Genomic DNA, 19,893 nt, shown 5'->3' with positions numbered 1-19,893 from the left:
ACCAGCTAATTTTCTTCCTTTTCCTCCAGCTGCTTCTTGCTGGCTTACTTTTTGATTAGCAACCAGTAGCAATACCCCCACCTTCGCACAGCTGGCCATTAATCATACAAGAACATCGATAACAGGTTTCACAAGTTTTTTGACCTTGGTGAGTATTACTGCTGAGCCTGAACCAGTCTTCATGCACATCCACTTCCAGATGTCACTCAAGAACGAACAATAGAAGGAATCCTGATCGATTTACCTCCCTAAAGAAGTGTGCTGAGACCAACTGTAGTGCTCCTATTGCCTGAGGGCAGCAAACTCAAAATAGACCAGGATCAAATTCAGGACTTTCCAAGTCTGCACCTCAGCTATTCACTAAATAAATTTGTTCTGCCTTGGGGCAGGTATGTCTCTTTATTTTTGAAGGCAATGGCTCATGCTGGTATAAGCTTGTCAGGTATGCATTGCTCTCTAGGAATTTCTTCAGCTTGTTAGCTGAGACACCAGTGATTAGAATGTTTCACAATGGGAGGGGGATCAAAAGTAGGAAAGCCAGGCTGATTTTTCCCCTCCAAAGCCCAAGATAATTTAGAACAACCATAGTGCTGTCATTAATGTGCATCATGGCGTCAGTCAAAAAACCAAATCTGGCTGGATTATAGAGAATGATTTACAAAATTATTAACATTTAAAGCAAGAGTATTTTTGATAAAATGTTCAATTTTGCAGTATTCATATCTGTTTTTTTCCTGATAAAAATGTGCAAACCAGGAAGTTACACCATTGACTGTTTTCAGTTATAATCAAAACCACTAAGGAACCAGCGAGATACTCTGATTTGGAATTCTCTGCCTGATTCATGGTAGAAGCAGATTCAATAATACCATTCAAAAGGGAATTAGATATATACTTGAAAAGGAAACTTTTCAGCGTTTTAGGGAAAAATAGGATCGGGGAGTTCAACTAATTGGAGAGGGCTAAAAACCTACAATGATGGGCCAAATGATTTCCTTCTATGCTATAGCAATAAATGATTGCATAAATAAGAAGACTGCATAAATAGAAAGGACACAAGGAATGTATATTATTTTCACAACTGGGCCCAAGTCTAAATTTATAAATATTGGAAAAGGTTAAATAAGGGAGTCACATACAATACACATTAAAATATTTGAAGACAAATGGGGCATAAATAGTTGAAAATTGATCTATTTAGACCTGCTGTAAAGTTCTAAATGAGAATGCCTTTTGATCATGTAAACCTGTCACAAAATGCTCACACCTTCAAGCAATGGATCAAAAAGTCAACAGAATAAATAATGCACTTTCACTTGCACATTATTCTCATTTATTCACTTTCAATCACGGGCTGTATTTGTAATAAATACTGCTGAAAGCACAATTTCAGGCACTTAGGACATCTAAATTAAATCCAAGCTATTTTGCTGCAGATTTTTCTTCCTGGTAAGTCAAGGAATGAAGGTTTCTGAAGGTCATCAGAATGATTTCAAAAGGATAGAACAAATCAAACTGCTCCCTGCTTCTAATATCAAACAGGGCTTGTGTCAGCACTGATTAAAGAACCAAGATTCAGCCCCCCTCTTCCAAAGATATCCCACTTTGAAGTCAGGAGGATCGGGGATCAGGAATGACCCAGGAGACAGATTTCAGCATCTTTGAACCTTTGCTTTGATAGAATTTTTCTCCCTCTGGTACTCTAAAGGTGCCTCTTTGCTCCTGTTTCTTTGTAATTAACAATGCCTTGGCAAAAACACGACCCCAGTGGTTTTAGCTGAAATTCAGTCAGGATTGCATGGGTAACTTTAGCAGTGTTAAATTAGCAATCAACCAATGCTTCAGGAAAGAAAAATACCCACGGCAAGACTGCAAGATCATGATCCTTTCTTTTCCCCAGTGAAAGAAAATACATTTAATTGACAGAGTCAAGATTTAATCTTTTGCCTGCTACTGCATTTGAATTAATTATTTTTCATATTATTTACCATAGACCAAATGTTTTTACATTTTGTAATGTATGGTTAAGTTTGAATATATAAATATCTATATATAGACTTATTTAGACACATTTTTAAATTGTACTCTGCCCTCATTTTCACTGAGGCTTGCCCCCAATTCAAACTCTCTGTTGCCGTCTTCCTCTCATTAGGGTGAGAGGGCTGCATTTATTTCCATGACAACTATCAATCATAGAGCATAAGTACCATGGCGTTGTCCACTTTGCATGAGAGTTCTCTTGCCTATGCACTGCAATAGGTTTACAAGAGGTACTTTGAACAAGCAAAGCCCATCAGAACTCCACATTGTAAGATACTGTATTCTTATATACATATGCAGGGTAAGGTTTTGATTGAATCTCATATGATTAAGCTTTTATTTTCTTTTGACTTAAAGAGCTTGTAGATTTGTACTGTAGCTAGAAATATTAAAATATTCAAAGTTGTTCATTCCCAGAATGCTTCAGGGTATGGACGGCCTTCAGCAAGATAAAGCTATTGCAGCAAGGACTTTTAGTTTGCAAGAATTTCTTAATAAGGGGTCAAGGGTCTTCCAGATAAGGGATTAGCCCATACCACAAACAAGGCAATGATCAACAGATTAGTTAGAAAACTGAAAAACAGCTCACGCCACAATGAATCAAGATTACAAGATGAGTGTGAGTGACTAGAGTCCTATAAAACACGTGAGCTTTCCTTTACAATTTGTTGTGAGAGCACTAAGAGTGAAAGACCTGATGGTGGTTATAAGTCTACCCAGAGGAAAAGTATGGTAATATTGTTTCTTTTGCTGTGCGGCTGTTGCTTAAACATTGAATGTGTCAAGGCTCAGAAGAGCAAGATCATTGTAACTAAGATTGGTGTCGAGTCCAAGATGTATCTAATCAGCAACTTGTCTGGTTGCAACTGAAACTGCTCTGACAATGCACAAAAGCAGTAGGGTGATGCTGAGTTTTTAGATGGAGTCTAAGCACAGTTAAAATATGAATTAGCAAGCACAACATTTAAACACATTGGTTGCTGTTCTGTGTCTGGTTTCTGAGGCTGTGAAAATAGTATGTGATATGGATGTATCACTCAACCATATTTATATCCTTGCAGTGGTTGGTGGGGTGGGGGCAGGGCGGAATATTTAATGTACAAATTGGTCAACTTCTTACCAGCCAACAGAAAGTACAACTTAACAGGCAAGTTGTACCCATGTGCAACACCCATGAAATAATACCAAATAATAAAATAATAGGGAGCAAGGAAATGGCACATAAACTAAACATGCTTTGTGCCTGCCTTCAAAGAGGAGGATGCAAAAAAACCTATCTGAAATACTAGAAAATCAAGGGACTAGCAAGATTGAGGGCCTGAAAGAAATCTGTATTAGTAAAAACGTTGTACTGGAGAAATTAATGGACTGAAAGCTGATAAATTCCCTGGACCTGATAATCTACATACCAGAGTGTTGAAAGAGGTGGCTGTAGAGATAGTGGATGCATTGTGGTCATCTTCCAAAATTCTATAGATACTAAAACAGTTCCTGTAGATTGGAAGGTAGGAAATGTAACCCCATTATTTAAAAAAGGAGAGCGAAACCAGGAACTACAGACCTGTTAGCCTGACATCAGTAGTAGGGAAAATGCTAGAATCTATCATAAACGGTGCAGTAACAAGAAAATAATGGTAGGCTTGGGCAGATTCAACATGGATTTATGAAAGGAAAATCATACTTGACAAACTGGTTGGGAGTTTTTAGTGGTTGTAAATAGCAGAACAGATAAGGGAGAACCAGTGGATGTGGTGTATTTGGATTTTCAGAAAGTTTTTGATAGGTTTAAGATTTTAAGAAAAATTAAAGCACATGGGATTGGGGGTAATATACTGGTATGGACTGAGGATTGGTTAACGGGCAGAAAAAAAGAGTAGGAATAAATGGGTCATTCTAAGATTGGCAGGCTGTGGATACTGTATCATAAGGGTCAGTGCCTGATCCACAGCTATTCACAATCTGGTTTGGAAACGGGGACCAAATGTAATATTTCCAAGTTTGCTGATGACACAAAACTTGCTGGGAATGAGAGTTGTGAGGAGATGCAAAGAAGCTTCATCGGGATTTAGACTGGATAGGTGAGTGGGCAAGAACATGACAGAAGGAATATAACTCAAAAAGGACATGGGTGTCCTTGTTCTTAAGTAACTGAAAGCTAACATGCAGATGCAACAAGCAATTGGGAAGGCAAATAGTATGTTGGCCCTTGTTGCATGAAAATAAGTCTTACTTTTAGCTGTATAGAGCCTTGGTAAGACCACACTTGGATTATTATGTACAGTTTTGGTCTCCTTACCCAAGGAAGGATATAGTTGTCATAGAGGGAGTGCAGCGGAGGTTCACCAGACTGATTCCTGGGATGGCGGGGCTGTCCCATGAGAAACTAGGCCCGTATTCTCTAGAGTTTAGAAGAATTATAGGTGATCGCATTGAAACATACAAAATTCTTACAGGGTAGATGCAGGAAGGATGTTTCCCCTGGCTGGGGGTCCAGAACCAGGGGACAGATTCTCAGAATAAAAGGTAGATCATTTAGGACTGAGACGGGGAAGAGTTTCTTCACTCAGAGGGTGGTGAATCTTTGGAATTCTCTACCCGAGGGGGTTGTGGAGGCTTGGCCATCGAATATATTCAAGACAGGAGATAGAAACATTTCTAGATATTAAAGATATCAAGGGATAAGGGGATAGTGCGGGAAAATGGTATTGAAGTAGAAGAACAGGCCATGATCTAGCAGAATGGCAGAGCAGGCTGGAGGGGCTGAATGGCCTATTCCTGCTCCTATTTTCCTATGAAGGTTCAAACTTGCAGCCTGGCAGTTGGAATCAAGCATTGAACTACTTTGGTATAAAAGGATATAGAATGTGTCATATTTAATCCATCAAACAGAGCAAATCAGCTAAAATGTCAATGAACAAAGAGTCCTGGGATACCCTTCAAACACTTAAGTAATCAATAGCTCGCACTTGCGTTGCTGTACTGAAATTCACAAACAAAAAAGTACAACTCAAGGGCACGAAGAACTCACTCATACAAGTGAGCCATTGATTATTGAAGAATAAACCATTTATATTCTTAAAAGAAAAGATACTGTTTGATATCTATGTTTTCGTGTTCAGTCATAAGGAATCTGGCACACTACATTAATCCAAGTTTTTCAAGAAGTCAAAGTTGACTCACCTCTAGACACCTGCTAACATACTTCTTAAATATATCTGAGCAAATCATTTATTGAACATAATGGTGATACTTAATGATACTCCTGGGCTGGTCTGCCGCATTCTACCCTCTGTAAACTTGAGGTCATCCAAAACTCTGTTGCTCATGTCTTAACTCCCAAGTTCCATTCCATTATAAGGCCTGTGCTCACTGACCTACATTGAATCCTGGTCAAATAATGTCCTGATGTTAAAATTCTCATCCTGGTTTTCAAATCCCTGCATGGCCTTTCCCCTCCCTACCTTTGTAATCTCCAACAACCCCACAATATATCTATGCTCCTCTAATTCTAGCCTCCTGTGCATTTCCAAACTTAATTGCTCCACCACTGGTGGCCATGCCATCAGTTGCCTAGGTCCCAAGCTCTAGAACTGCCTCCCTGCACCTCTCCTTCCTCCATTAAGACAATTCTTAAAAACATACATCTTTAACTAAGCTTTTGGTCATCTGACCCAGTATCTCTTTATATATCTTGGTGTCATACTTTGTTTTATAATGATCCTGTGAAGTGCCTTGGGATGTTTCATTATGTTAAATGTGCTATATACATATTTGATGCAATATCAATACCGTACACACTTTTTAAAATTAATAGGCTTTCAGTTTTGGAACCTTTATTTCTTCCTACAGTGTTCAACCCAAAAATTCAATCCTTCTCTGGGTTATGGGCAGGCTTGTCTTGCACTGGTGAGCCTGGGATCATTGATGGGAATGCAATGAAAAAGAAAAGTTGAACAGCAAGACATATGAAGTGCATATGTACTAGAAGGTCTCCAGCACCTCATCCAAATGGTTGGTCTTCATGTAGATGGCTAGAAAGTGAATTTTGGCAGGCTAGAAAGTGAATTTTGGCAGGCAAATCAATTGGGGGAAAAGGAGCTTTGACCATACCTATATTTTTCATTATGGGATGGGAATAAGCAGTGAGAACACTGACTGATTTCTGAGTTACAGACCATAGTCAACCGCTCACCGTGTTGGTAACTTGAAAGACTCTTGGTGAGTCTTAATCAAAATTATTAAAAATATGTCCAACTTGTCTTATAAATAATGGAACTGTTAGAGAACATTTCTTTCTGTGTCAATTATTGAATGACCAGATTGATAGGCAGGCAACTTTCTTTTTATGGACTGTGTCAACTGACACTTTGGTCTACTGGTTTTTGGTATTGAGAAGCATTCAGACAGAGATCATAAGGTTGCTGATAAGAGTAACCAGGAACATAAGGCTCAATGGAATCAAAATGACATCATCCTCCTTTACTGCGATTTCAGCAGGCATAGCTACATTTTGGGGAGAATTTTCTCCCCGTCATCGGGGGGGGGGTGCTGCGCGCCCAGTGAACTGAAGACGCGCGGTGACGTTGGGATGCACAAAGACGTGTGTTTCATGCGTCGGCAAGCAGGCCCTGCCCCTGCTCACCGACCCAAAAATTCTGGCCTTGGGCGTGGGCGTGGGGAGGGAAACGGTGAGGCTGGGAGGAAGGAGGGTAAGGCAGGTGTCAGAAGGGATAAGGACTCTACCGTTTCCAGTCTGAAAGTGTTTAACCTATACCTGTAGTTTCCAACAATGCATCACTGACATACATGCAAATCACAGGGAAGGTTTGAAAATCCCAGAATTCCCCAATTTCATTAGAATGTCCTGAATTTGCTTCTTCAGCGGTTGCTAAGGCTAGTTGCTCTATTCTTTCACAAGGTGCATGTTCCTGAGGGAGAGGACAGCGATGTGAGGAAAGTGTAAAATACCTTCCTTTATCTCTTAGAAAGATTTCCCTGTTGATTTTAACCTATACAGAGGAGTGGATGCAAATACTAGCACACAGCCTGCTCCATGCAGTTCCAGTCCATCCAGCAAGTAAATGTCCTAATGGGTAGGGTGTTCTAAGCTGAACAAACAGCAGGAAGTTTACCAGCATAATTCCGGTAAGCTTCATGGCTCAAGACAGTTAAACTTCAGCAGTAGACTTAAATACTTCTTTGAGATTTTTTTGCTGGCATAGACATGGGCTGAATGGCCTCTTTCTGCACCATAACTTTTCTATGGGTCTCTAAATCTGATTTCTTGCCAACCAGTGGTCAACTTCTTTGGACTTGGCAGGCACAGGTGAAAAATCTACTTGTGAAGATTTCTCAGTAGTTTGATTTGGAGATTCTTAATTGTGGTGATAAGTTTCTGACACTCCAGCTGATCAAAGGCAAACAGATTTTTAATTTCTTCATCTATATTGAAATTAATAAGTCATATAACTCATTCTAAGTCTCAATTTTCTTGTTTATTCAATCCATCGTGCACCAATGTTGCACAATTTTTCTCCCAATTTGCAATACTTCACATCAATATGAAATTGTTCGTGACATTGCATAATTGAACTAAGTTCTTCTACAAATCCTTAGTGGCATCCTGTTTCTGTATTCACCTATTTTAGTGTCTTCTACAAATTAACCAGTTTATACTTGGTTTCAGCATCTTGATAATTTATGCACTTTTAAGAGGTCCAAACACCAATTGCTGTGAGACTTCAGTCAGCACCACCTCCCGACACTGGAAATCTTCTTTCATAACTACGCTCCATTTCTTTTTTTAAAAGAAAACTTCTTAACCATGTTCCACAGTGGATTCCAAAGACTTTTAGTTTAATTGGAAGTCTTTCACATGAACTTTGAAAATTAAAATAAACCATATAAGATAGGGACTTCCATCACCTTTGTGAAGGTGACATACATTGTATGGAAGAAATGCATCGAGTGCAAAGTACATGGGCTTTCAGATAACTTTTGCAAGGCACAGGTGACTACTAGAGAAGATTAAGAGGTATGAAATTAGGAGAAGAAAGCAAATTGAATTAAAACTGATCAGAAAAGAGGAAACAAAGTAGGAGTTAAGGGTATTTACTCAATGGTTGGAACTGGATAGCAGTGTCAAATAGAGTTTTGTTCTGGGGCTGCTTCTGTCCACTGTATACCAATGATTTGGATACAAGGCTAAAAAGGAATGATGTCCAAATTTGTAGATGATACTAAAATAGTAGGGAAGATGTATCATTCTGAGAAGCAAAGGAAGCTGCAAGGGGATATTGATAAGATGGTCCAAAAAGTGTCAGATGGAAGTCAATATCACTTTGAGGTGGCAAATTTGGTAAAAAGAAATAAAAACAATAATTGTACTTCAAATGGAGGAAGGCCTGTGTGAGCAAAAGATCAGTGATCCAGTCTCCAAACATTCGTCATCCAGGAGGTTACTTGCATCTGATGGGAGTGGAATGGCAAAGTCCTCTCACATACAGCCAGTCCTCTGGATCCAACTGATGACCTGGCCACATTAAAAAAGTGAGTCTTCTAATACCCCAGAGTATGATCTGCCTGATATAAAGGCAGGAATCAGAAGAATAATGCAGGAAGATTTGGTAATGAGGAAGAGTACAGGGGCTTGGGGGTTCAGGATCACAAGTCATTATGAGCAAAGTATTGTAATTCAATAGAATATTCTTGTTCCATCCTCAAAGTCAAGGTGTTACGTTGAGCAAGATCTTTCCCCTCTACAGTTTATTCTACATGTTAAGTAATTTTTGTGCTAAGAATTGAATTATAGTTTAATTGAAGCAGTGAAAATAATACATCAAGTTTTGAATTATCAGACAAATTGAATTAAGCAAATTCAAATGCAGGGAAATAAACTGTAATTCTAAGTTTCTTTTCAAGATATTGTTATACAGATACTCAATCCTCAATCTATTCCTTATAATGGTTTCCATTATTTTACCTGTTGTTGGTGTTAGTCCCCTTTAGGCCAATTAGCATGGGTCAGATTGGTCATCCGTTTAAATATAAGAACTATATTTGTTTTCAATCCTGCAATATTTAGTGTTCAAGGGTTCCTTCATTATGATAACCAACACCTCTCTACAACCTCCTGCATAGTAGCCAGTATGCCATCTGGCTGAGGTGATTGGTGAGTCTTCAAGCCTTAGAATTCATCAAATATCACTGGTACACTAACTTCAAAATCCTCTTGGGTATTTGATATGTTGTTATTATCCTCTATGGTAAACACTATAAAATATGTTAAATATTTTCTCCTTAAGCACACTGAAAATTTCACTCGTAACAGGAGTGCCATTTCTGCTATTCAACCTCAGAATGCAAAGAATTTTGCAACTTACTTTGGTTCTGTACATTTCTCCAATTCTATTTTACAATATTCAGCAGTAGAAACACCCAGATTGATTTGTGATAAATGACTCCGATATTGAAAATATATTTTTTTTCACCAATCAAGTTAACGGCTCAAGCATCCCTACCTTCCCATCTTCTGTGTAGACGTTTTCGTTATATGCCTTAACAATTGTCCGATCAATAAATAAACTCCTCATCACAACAATTGCCTTTAATACCTTTCCAAGTGTGACCTGTAACAAAGAATTAGAAAGCAGAACAGATTATTAGAGACACGTGAAGTTTCCAGCTGATACACTCACAAGGGTAGTGACCATTCTATCTTGGGAAAAATATAGAATGATTGTTCACAAGCTGCCTTTTTGTGATACAGTATGTATATGTAATTATGATCAAAGATGCCCACATTAAACCATTATATCTGCTTTACAATAACCATCTCTAAAAAAGAACCTAAAACAATCTCACTGCATGTCATAGGAACTTGCACCAATCTGTTACTGTAAAGTGTTCCAAGGAATTTAAACATCTCATTATCATCAGGCCTCAAAAACTATTTTATGATTAACTGTAAAATAATTTAACAAAGTAACAGTGCTTTATTTTGTGTGTGGTTATTTTATCTCGTATGTGGTTATTTATCAGGACCTGAGGAATGGAAATATTTTTGAATCATTGGCCTTTCTCTCCTTGCCTCCAGGGAAGCAACTAGCCTCTATCTGGCCCCTGCTCCAAAACGACATGGCTAAACTCAGCAAGTCAATGCACTGTGAACCACAGTGGGCAGTCATATGGCTGCACGAGCAATGGTGTGGAATCTGGAGGTGCAGTTCATATCATCAGGAGCTCTGAAATATTGTACGGTGCAACAGCTTCTATTTGAAGTGTGACTGTAATATATAAAGGCATTATTAGCAATCAGCTGCATCTACTGCAGGGAAAACTTTTAGAAACCTGTCAAACCCTTCTAACATGTACTATATTACACATAGCTCTGTGCATTAGCTGTGTGAAATGTGGCTGCAGGCTATAATGAGCTTTTAATCCCAAAGAACACTTCAGAAAGTTGCTCAATACACCAGGTCGCATAGCCTCAGGCTATAATAATTACAGAGTTCTGTGAATTTTTCTACTGCGTGTTACCGCAGCCAATATTCTTATAAGCGTTAAAAATTAATCAACATGCTTAATCAGTTACTACTGCTGTGGAAGAAAATTTAGAGGTAAGGCTTTTCAACATCTTGTATTATCAACAGGTAGTGCATTTCTGCATCTTCGAAAGTCACAAAGTTGTATTACACAATATATCAAAAAAACAGTAAAATGCACATTCTAATAGTGAAGTAGAATCAGAATGAATTTTAGTACTGTATATTAGTACTGTGTATTGCTCCACCTGCCTTGATTTCTCCTCACTTAGGGAGAAGCTCATTGCCCTTTTTTGTGCCTGATGTGACTGGAATAGAATCACAGGTGTGAAGTTGTGACCCATCAACTCTTGTGGTTCGGTACTCTGGAGCAACAATGTGTCGCATAACACTCCTCAAAAATCAACATTTTTGACAAAGTTGATTCCTCATTGCAATGTTCACTATAAATTAATCCTGGTAACAGTTTCTCTATATCTATCCTATTGTCGCTTTAAACACCTCAATTAGATCACCATTCAACCGTCTAAACTCAAAGGAATGCAAATCAACTTTATGAAATCAGTTTTCGTAATTTAACGCTTTAAACACTGGTATCATTCTGGTGAAGCTGAGCTGCAACCCCTATTAGACCAATAAATCTGAGAGGTTTAGTGCTTTGAAAAAACAAAAGCAGTACTTTAGAAGGGATCAGACCAAAAATTCATATAACTGAAATATCATTTCCTCACTTTTGTTTTCCACCTGCTTTGAAATAAAGACCAACTCAGGCTGGGCGGGAACAGAGCAGTGCAGCCGATTCCTGAGGCTTGTGTCGAGGGCAGGAGAGTCAGAGGTAAGGAAAGCACGCCCCTTTTTTTACGGCACAAGCTGCTGTAAAACAGGTAAGCTTAAAGGTCCAGCCACTTTGAGAAGCCAGGGAGACGGTAAGTTTAAAAGCAAAATACTGCGGGTGCTGGAAATCTGAAACAGAAACAAAAAATGCTGTAAAAACTCAGCAGGTCTGACAGCATCTATGGAGAGAACTCTTCAGTCATAAGGACTCGAAACGTTAACTCTGTCTTTCTCTCCACAGATGCTATCAGATCTGCTGAGTTTTTACAGCATTTTTTGAGATGGTAAGTTTATCATTTAAGTGGGTAGGATTGGGGAGGGGGAAGGCGGTGGTTGCTCGGAGGGGGAGATGTTGTGGGAGGGGGTGTGGTGAGTTGAGGCGGTCCCATAGGGGTAGGGGGGTGGGGGGGGAATTCCCGTGGGGGGTCAGTACATAGTTGCCCAGAAGTTAGAAGAATTAAAACCATTTCTAACTTTTCCTGGGTAACTATTACTGTAAGATCGTCAGAACCAGGGGTTTGCAATTTATATCATACTTTCGGATGGTTCCCATTGCAAGGCAATTGCTCGACAGAAGTTTGAAGTTTGAACTTCCCAGGCAATTGTTGTGCAGCCCTTACCTGGGACTTTCAGTGGCGTTCCACAGCGCATCTTTGGGGTACCCCCACCCCCCAACCCCCTGACCCCAGTCACGATGCCCCAGAGCCCAGAAGTTATGGGTCTACATCTTGAACCATCTTACCTATTTGGATGGTTTAAATGGGTGTTCAAGATACCACAGTACTATTTGAAGAGCAGCAGGGAATTCTGCTGGACTGGCAAATGCTTCTTCAAATGAACACCAAGAATAGTTAGGTAATCATTTATCCTGTTTTGCTGATGGGAACTTGTGTGCAGAACACTTTGTTTGCCTACATAACCATAACCGTATTCACAATGAATTAATTCAATGTGAGGTGTTCTCAGACATATACTGAGAGATGTGATGAAGCCTAGTATTGATGCAATCTTTACATGGCAAGGGGAGTGTGACACAGTGTTTCAGTCACATTTCAGATATATACACATTAACATCTTTGAACAGAATGTGACAGTCACGTTAGGTTAGGTTCTGCCAGCTTTCTAAATCTGCAGTGAATACACATTATGGTCTGGTATACTGTTTATTCAACTGCTTATTGTTCAAACAATCAATCTAGCAGTCTATAGTGACTGTGTGATAAAGTGTTTATCCTTCTGCATTTATGATGCTGAGGAAATCATATGGTGTGACTTGATCTATCCAGTAAACTAGGGTACTGTGATGAGGGCACATTGATAAATATAGCGAGCCCTGGGTCAAACAATCAAAGATATACTCAACACAAAAACAAAAATACCTGGAAAAACTCAGCAGGTCTGACAGCATCTGCAGAGAGGAACACAGTTAACGTTTCGAGTCCGTATGACTCTTCAACAGAAATATAAGCTGGTTTAAGGGGGGGTGGGACAGGTAGAGCTGGATAGAGGGCCAGTGATAGGTGGAGATTGCCAAAAGATGTCATAGACAAAAGGACAAAGAGGTGTTGATGGTGGTGATATTAGCTAAGAAATGTGCTAATAGGTGACATTAAGGGTAGAAAGCAGGATGAGCAAGGGACAGATAGCCCTAGTGGGGGTGGGGTGGGGGGAAGGGATCAAAATAGGCTAAAAGGTAGAGATAAAACAATGGATGGAAATACATTTACAAATAATGGAAATAGGTGGGAAAAGAAAAATATATATAAATTATTGAAAAAAAGGGGGATCGGAAAGGGGGGTGGGGATGGAGAAGAGAGTTCATGATCTAAAGTTGTTGAACTCAATATTCAGTCCGGAAGGCTGTAAAGTGCCTAGTCGGAAGATGAGGTGCTGTTCCTCCAGTTTGCGTTGAGCTTCACTGGAATATTGCAGCAGGCCAAGGATGGACATGTGGGCATGAGAGCAGGGTGGTGTGTTGAAATGGCAAGTGACAGGGAGGTCTTGGTCATGCTTGTGGACAGACTGAAGGTGTTCCACAAAGTGGTCACCCAGTCTGTGTTTGGTCTCTCCAATGTAGAGGAAGCCGCATTGGGAGCAGCGAATGCAGTGGACTAAATTGAGGGAAGTGCAAGTGAAATGCTGCTTCACTTGAAAGGAGTGTTTGGGCCTTTGGACGGTGAGGAGGGGGGGAAGTAAAGGGGCAGGTGTTGCACTTTCTGCGGTTGCATGGGAAGGTGCCGTGGGAGGGGTTTGAGGTGTAGGGGGTGATGGAGGAGTGGACCAGAGTGTCCTGGAGGGAACGATCCCTGCGGAATGCCGCCAGGGGGGGTGAAGGGAAGATGTGTTTGGTGGTGGCATCATGCTGGAGTTGGCGGAAATGGCAGAGGATGATCCTACTCAGATTCTACTCAGTGTTGTACATATTATGGGCTCACTTACGTAAAGTGAAACGGGGATTCTTATAGTCGAGAGAACAGTGCAGAGAAAAGGAAAATAAAATTATAAAATGCTTCTTTTACATTTAGAAAATCTAGGTCTGTAGTTTTTCCATTTGGGGTATGTTGTCTTGTTGACTGAAGTATCCTTTACATAAATCATAGATTATTTAAGCTATGAGGTAAAATAAGAACTCTTATAAAAATGGGGCCTGAACTTCCACAAGGTGGTAATAAACATTGGATTGCCACTGTGTTCCTTTTTGCTTACTTTAGTTGAGAGATGCACATTTCACATCTGGACCTCCGACCCAGGCCTGGTGAGAAATGTGCAGCATATCTGGAGTCCTTCAAGTGTAGGGCAGCAGCGCTGGGGGAAGTGAAACCACGCCCCCGTTTACAGCACTAGCGGCTGTAAATCAGGTAAGTTTAGAGGTCCCAGGCACTTTGAGAAGCCAAGGAGATGGCAAGTGTGTAAGGTAAGTTAGGCAGGGGTCAGGAGGGTTGGGGACAGTGGGGGTGGTCAGGGGACAGTGGGGGTGGTCAGGGGAAAGTGGGAGGGGGAGGAGGAAAGAGGTCAGTGGTCACTACTGTGGTTACCCAGGGGTTAGAAGTGGTTTTAATCCTTCTAACTTTTCCTGGAACGCTTCTGCTAAAAGAGTCAGAACCATCCAAAGTCTCCAATTTAAATCAGAGTATCGAATGGTTCCAGGTGCAAGGTAACTGCCCATCAGAAGTTTAAACTTCCCGGGCAATTCTCATGCAGTCCTTGTGTGGGGACTTTCACCACATCCTCTGGGGGTACTTGTCCATTTTGGCAGGAAGGATAGAAAAGCAGTATACTACTTAAATGGAGAGAGATTGCAGAACTCAGTGGTAAAGGGGAATCTGGGTGTCCTGGTACATGAATCACAAAAAGTAGTATTGCAGGTCGAGCAAGTGATTAGGAAGGTAAACGGAATGTCAACATTTATTTCAAGGGGAATGGAATATTAAAATAGGCTGTACAGGGCCTTGGTGAGACCACTTCTGGAATACTGTGTACAGTCTTTGTTTCCTTATTTGAAAAAGGATGCAATTGCATTAGAAGCAGTTCAGAGAAAGTTCCCTTGACTCATTCCTCAGATGAGGGGCTTACCTTATGAAGAAAGGTTGAACAGGTTGGGCCTATACTCACTGGAGTTTAGAAGAATGAGAGGTGATCTTATTGAAACATATAAGATCCTGAGGAGAGTTGACAGGGTAAATACCAGAAGAATGTTTCCACTTGTGGGAGAGACTAGAACCAAGACTTACAGTTTGAGAATAAGAGGTCTACCATTAAGACAGAGAAGAGGGGAATTTTTTTTTCTCTCAAAGGGTGGTTAATATGTGGAAATCTCTTCCCCAGAAAGCAGTGGAGGCTGGGTCTTTGAATTTATTCATGGCAGAGTTAGACAGATTTTTGATAGCTAAGGGAGTCTGGTCAGTGGGGGTGGACGGGTTGGGTAAGGAGGGTAGAAATAGAGTAGTCGGGTTGGGGTCGGTGGGTGGGGGTGGGGGGTGGGGTTGGAGGGGAGTCAGTTTCAGACCAAGAGCTGAGTTCAAGGACACAATGGAACCTTCCATTGTGGTTAGTGTTAAGCAGGTGTTCTTGACCAGGTACATTATAGAACCCAAGTCAAAACCTTCTGTACTCTAATTCATCGAGAAATAATCTAAACTAGCCAGAAATCTGGTTATGGAGCCCAGATTCCATTCTAATGCTGTGGAACATAAAACACAAAAATCTCTATACTAGTCACAGATCTACCTAACGTTCTAACCCAACCACATCTATTAATTCCTTGATCCCATGGTTTCTCAGACAGGAATAGACTTAGAGTCCTGAAGAAACAAAAGTCATCATGTACACAGATCACCAAAAGCTCATGTAAAGGAATAAAATGTAATCAGACTAATTAAAGGTTGGTCTTTATCTCAAGAATACTGGAATACAAAAACGTGAGCAGTGATGTTTCCATTATGCAGAGCCTCTGTTGGACCCCATCTGGAGTGGTGCATTCAGTTTTGGGCACCGCACCTCAGACAAGATACTTTGGCCTTGGAATGAGGTACTGCTCAAGGTTTAGGGACCAACATTTAATTAATCTGATTATATTTTACTCCTTTGCACTAGCTTTTAGTGAGCTGTGTACGTGAAGACTTTTGTTTCTTCAGAACTTTTAAGACTATTCCCATTGACCTTAACATTGAGAGCGGAGGTCGGGAACTTCAACTCCCAATGGCCCTCAGAGCTTTTGCACGTGTGCAGACCAGGAGCGGGCTGCACATGCGCGGTTCTGCAGGGTTACTGCAGAGAAACAAGCTCCAAACTGGAAAAGGGCTGCAGGAAGCAGACTTTAAGTGATGAAGACAGCCATAGGTTGGTGACCTTGTGCTTTGGGCTGTTGGGATAAAGGTATGCTTCGGTGTTTTGCTTGGCACGGCCGAAGATCTGAAGTTGTGCTTGCGAGTTGGTGCCCAAGTGTGTACTGGGGAACACATGGAATCTCAGGAGATGAGACTGAACTGTCTGACTTGTTGGCTTTTGGAGAGAATTCCAAGGTTAGATCTTCGATGGTGAAGACTGGAATCCCTTGAGTACTATATGTCCAGAATTTTCTGAAGACTTTTTTGCTGCAGACTTGCATCCATTAAGAACTGGACTAAGACTGAACTAATTAACACCCTTGACAAGAAGGCAGACGTTCACCTGGTTAGGGTACAACTCAACTCCAGGCCCCCTGAGTTGAAAGGGAAGTCCTCGGTGCCAATATACCATCCAGTTTCTGAATACGAGCAACATATTTTGATCGCTGTATCATAAACTTGGCCTCAATTTACAAGGTTTCAGGCCTGGTACTATGATCATTTATGCAAATTGTTGGGGATTGCATTGCATAAGGTGCAGATGAGCAATGTTTGACTTGCCATGTTGCAATTTCTGAACAAAGTCCCAGTCATCTTTTTAAATAACCTCTCCTTTAGTTTCACCTCTTGATAGAGGTTTTGAAAAACTAAGTACAGTTGGGCAATGATCCCTTTAAAGTTTAGTTTTCTGTGCAGCCTGTTTCCCCCTCCCCCCATCACCCCCAAGTGCACTGCCCCTTTAAGACACACACACACTATTTATCACAGAACAAGGCTTGCGCGAGTCCTTTTTAGGTGGCTGTGAGACTTCACACAGCTTAGCCAAAATATTATAGTTTGGGGTCAAATAGGATATAAATCCTCAAGAGACCTGGCAAATCTCTGCTGCTCTAAGAATTGCTGGTTCAAAGAGTGCCTATTAAAGCAGTGTTGCCCAATAGAATTTTGATGTTCACTAAATTTGTGGCGCTCAAAGCACCATATTCACCACATAGTACAAAACATATGGAATATGAACAAAAACAAATGCGCAATCTTCTGAAAATAGGTTTGAGGTTTTAAACTGTCAGAAATCAAAACTGATGCGCTCACTGCCTCCAGGAGAACAGCTTGAAAAGGACTTTGCAATCCAACTGTTCTGCAAAGCAAGCCTGCTGTATACGATCTCAAAGGGTGGTGACAATCTGTGAACTGAAGCGTTCAGTTTCTGACAGTGTTTAAAAAATATATATATTTCAAACATGTCAAAACAATCTTATCAGAATTGATACATTAGGAGATTCAGAAAGGGGAAAAAATCTAGAAATCCCTACGTCTTGGCTTCTGAGCTCTGACTCTTATCTTGCTTACGCTCTGTTGCCTGTTATTTCTATACATTTAATAGACCTTTGGCGCATGGCCAAAATCTTGTAGTTTATCCTTTTACAGCAACAGCGCCCTATCCCTTTCATTCATTCATTTCAACAGATCTATTGAAATGAAGGCTGAACACATTTGAACGTTGTTGCACTGCCTTTGCTTGCCAAAATTATATATTTCAACCGTCATTGGCAGCCATACGGTGCCGCCTTGTCACTCATGCACTTCAACTGTTTTGCAAAAACCGCCAACTGCCGGATAATCAAAACCAGATTCTTAAGTTAAAATCTCCTGTGTCACATAGATTTTTCAAGAAAATTTCTACAGCAATTGAACCACTGTCATTCCGAAGGTTAGCCCTGCTTTCACAGTGTTTCAGAGTGGTCTTGCAGATCTAAACGTATTGTCATTTTAGGGGCATCCAGAGAGAACAGGAACAGAGAAGATAACAGACAGCAGGCCATTTCATTTGTTTCATTGAGCAAGTGGCCCTTCAGCTTCCAGGTCACCAGGAACCGAACTACTGAACTATGTACTGATAAATACAATTGCATTCTGACTGATATGTGACTCCCGTCAAACAGCAATGTGGTTTATTATTTCTTGCTCAATTAGAGATGGATGACAAAAAGCAGTCCTGCGAGTGATACCCAGGTATTTGTTGAGCAGTCTTAGGATTGTGCAAAGTGAGCAAAACAAGGGCACAAATATTGCCCACACTCTACTGGAGGAGATTGCTCTTTTTCAGCCAGCACATGGTGGGCTAAATGATCTCCTTCTGTGATGTAAATCTATGTTTCTATTAAGGAACAGCAAGCAGAGCCCTGCTTCTCAAAGAAACAAAGATATTCAGTTGTTACTTAGACAAGGGGCCACAGTGTCATTAATGTTGGAGAGGCCTGACCTGCAACAGGCCTGATTAACTATAGATTTACAATGAATGATCCAGAGTATAGAATAGCATCACCAATTTGCAGGTCTGGAACAGCAGTTGTACTAGCTCCAGATTAAAAAAATGTCTAATTTGTCAAGTTTGATTTCCACTGTTTTCAGTTAGCTGACTGCATCTGGGCTAGCAGTGAAGCTAAACAGTCAGCCAGGGTTTCCAATCCCAATTGCTATACAGTGTGGACATAAAGTGCAGATAGGGTTAGTCTTGGCTGTGATGCCATTAGGATTGAATAGACTGCTGATAATCACTTTCAATCCTCAGGTGCAAAAAAATGGCTACTTGGATGAGGTACTGAAGAATGCTAACATCAGTGGAATAGAAACCCAACCAGAATGACAGTCTTAATAAGAGAACGGTCACAGAAAGTTTGTGCAAAAAAATGTCCACTTCATAAATCTGTGGAAGCCCAATCAATCATCTTGCATGAAATACGATCTTCGGACACACAGAGCCTTTCCACGTTTTCCACTTGAAAAATACGCTCCTGTTTCCAGATGAAACATTGCAGTGATCCGACTACTAAATCAGGGGTTGCAGGAAAGGTACTCTGAGTTGCACTGATTATTATTTAGAATTCTTATTTTGGGTTGAGAATCATAGAATATTATATAGAAGCATAAAAACTGGCTATTCAACTCAAGTTTGCCATGGTATTATTTTCAATTTATTCAAATCCCACCCACCTGTTCACTCCCCATGTCCTTTAATATTCTTTTTTTTCAAGCAATTATCTGATTTCTTTTAAAAAGTATTAAAACTCTGCTTCAATGTTTGGTGACAGAGAATTGCACCTTGTAAACTCTACGTGCAAACAATCTCTTTCTTATCTTTTGCTGCTGGTGATTACTATAAATTTGTGTCACCCTCATTAATGTTTCTTAGATCAGTGGAAATAACATATCACTGTTTACCCCAATAGGATAATGCCCTAACTTCTTAACTACCTTTCTGTAATTGTAACCTTTGTCTCTAGTGACAGCCCAGTGAGCCTGCGCTGTACCTTCTTCATTGTTTTTATATCCTTCCTATAAAAGTGTCAAAATTATACACAATATTCCAGCTGCAGTCTAATTGAGGTCTTGTTGCCAAGCTCAGAGATATTATGTCCTGGTTTTTAAAGTTCATGCTTCTAAATACAAAGCTAAAGATTAAATCTGTCATTTTGGTCTTATCCACTTATATGCCATTTTGAATGACCACGATATCTACATATGGAGGTTCTTCGACTTCAGTACTACAATTAATTCATACCATTTCAGGATTATTTTCTTCCATTATTCTTAATTCTAAACTGTCTTATTTCAGATTTCTCTATACTGTACGGAATCCATCATTTCTC

At 40.3% G+C, this 19,893-nt stretch overlaps 1 protein-coding gene across 1 annotated transcript in view; it reads right to left on the bottom strand.

Annotated features, from left to right (window-relative positions):
* Positions 1-19,893, bottom strand: part of med27 (mediator complex subunit 27) — a 305,523-nt gene that overhangs the window by 40,339 nt on the left and 245,291 nt on the right. Inside the window, exon 5 of the mRNA XM_078550004.1 lies at positions 9,561-9,668. Coding sequence (XP_078406130.1) covers positions 9,561-9,668 — 108 coding nt within the window. The remainder of the gene's footprint in view (positions 1-9,560; positions 9,669-19,893) is intronic.

This window comes from Cetorhinus maximus, chromosome 10, assembly GCF_964194155.1.
Source record: "Cetorhinus maximus chromosome 10, sCetMax3.hap1.1, whole genome shotgun sequence".
Classification (NCBI taxonomy): Eukaryota; Metazoa; Chordata; class Chondrichthyes; order Lamniformes; family Cetorhinidae; genus Cetorhinus; species Cetorhinus maximus.
This window is presented reverse-complemented; position numbering and strand designations above follow the sequence as displayed.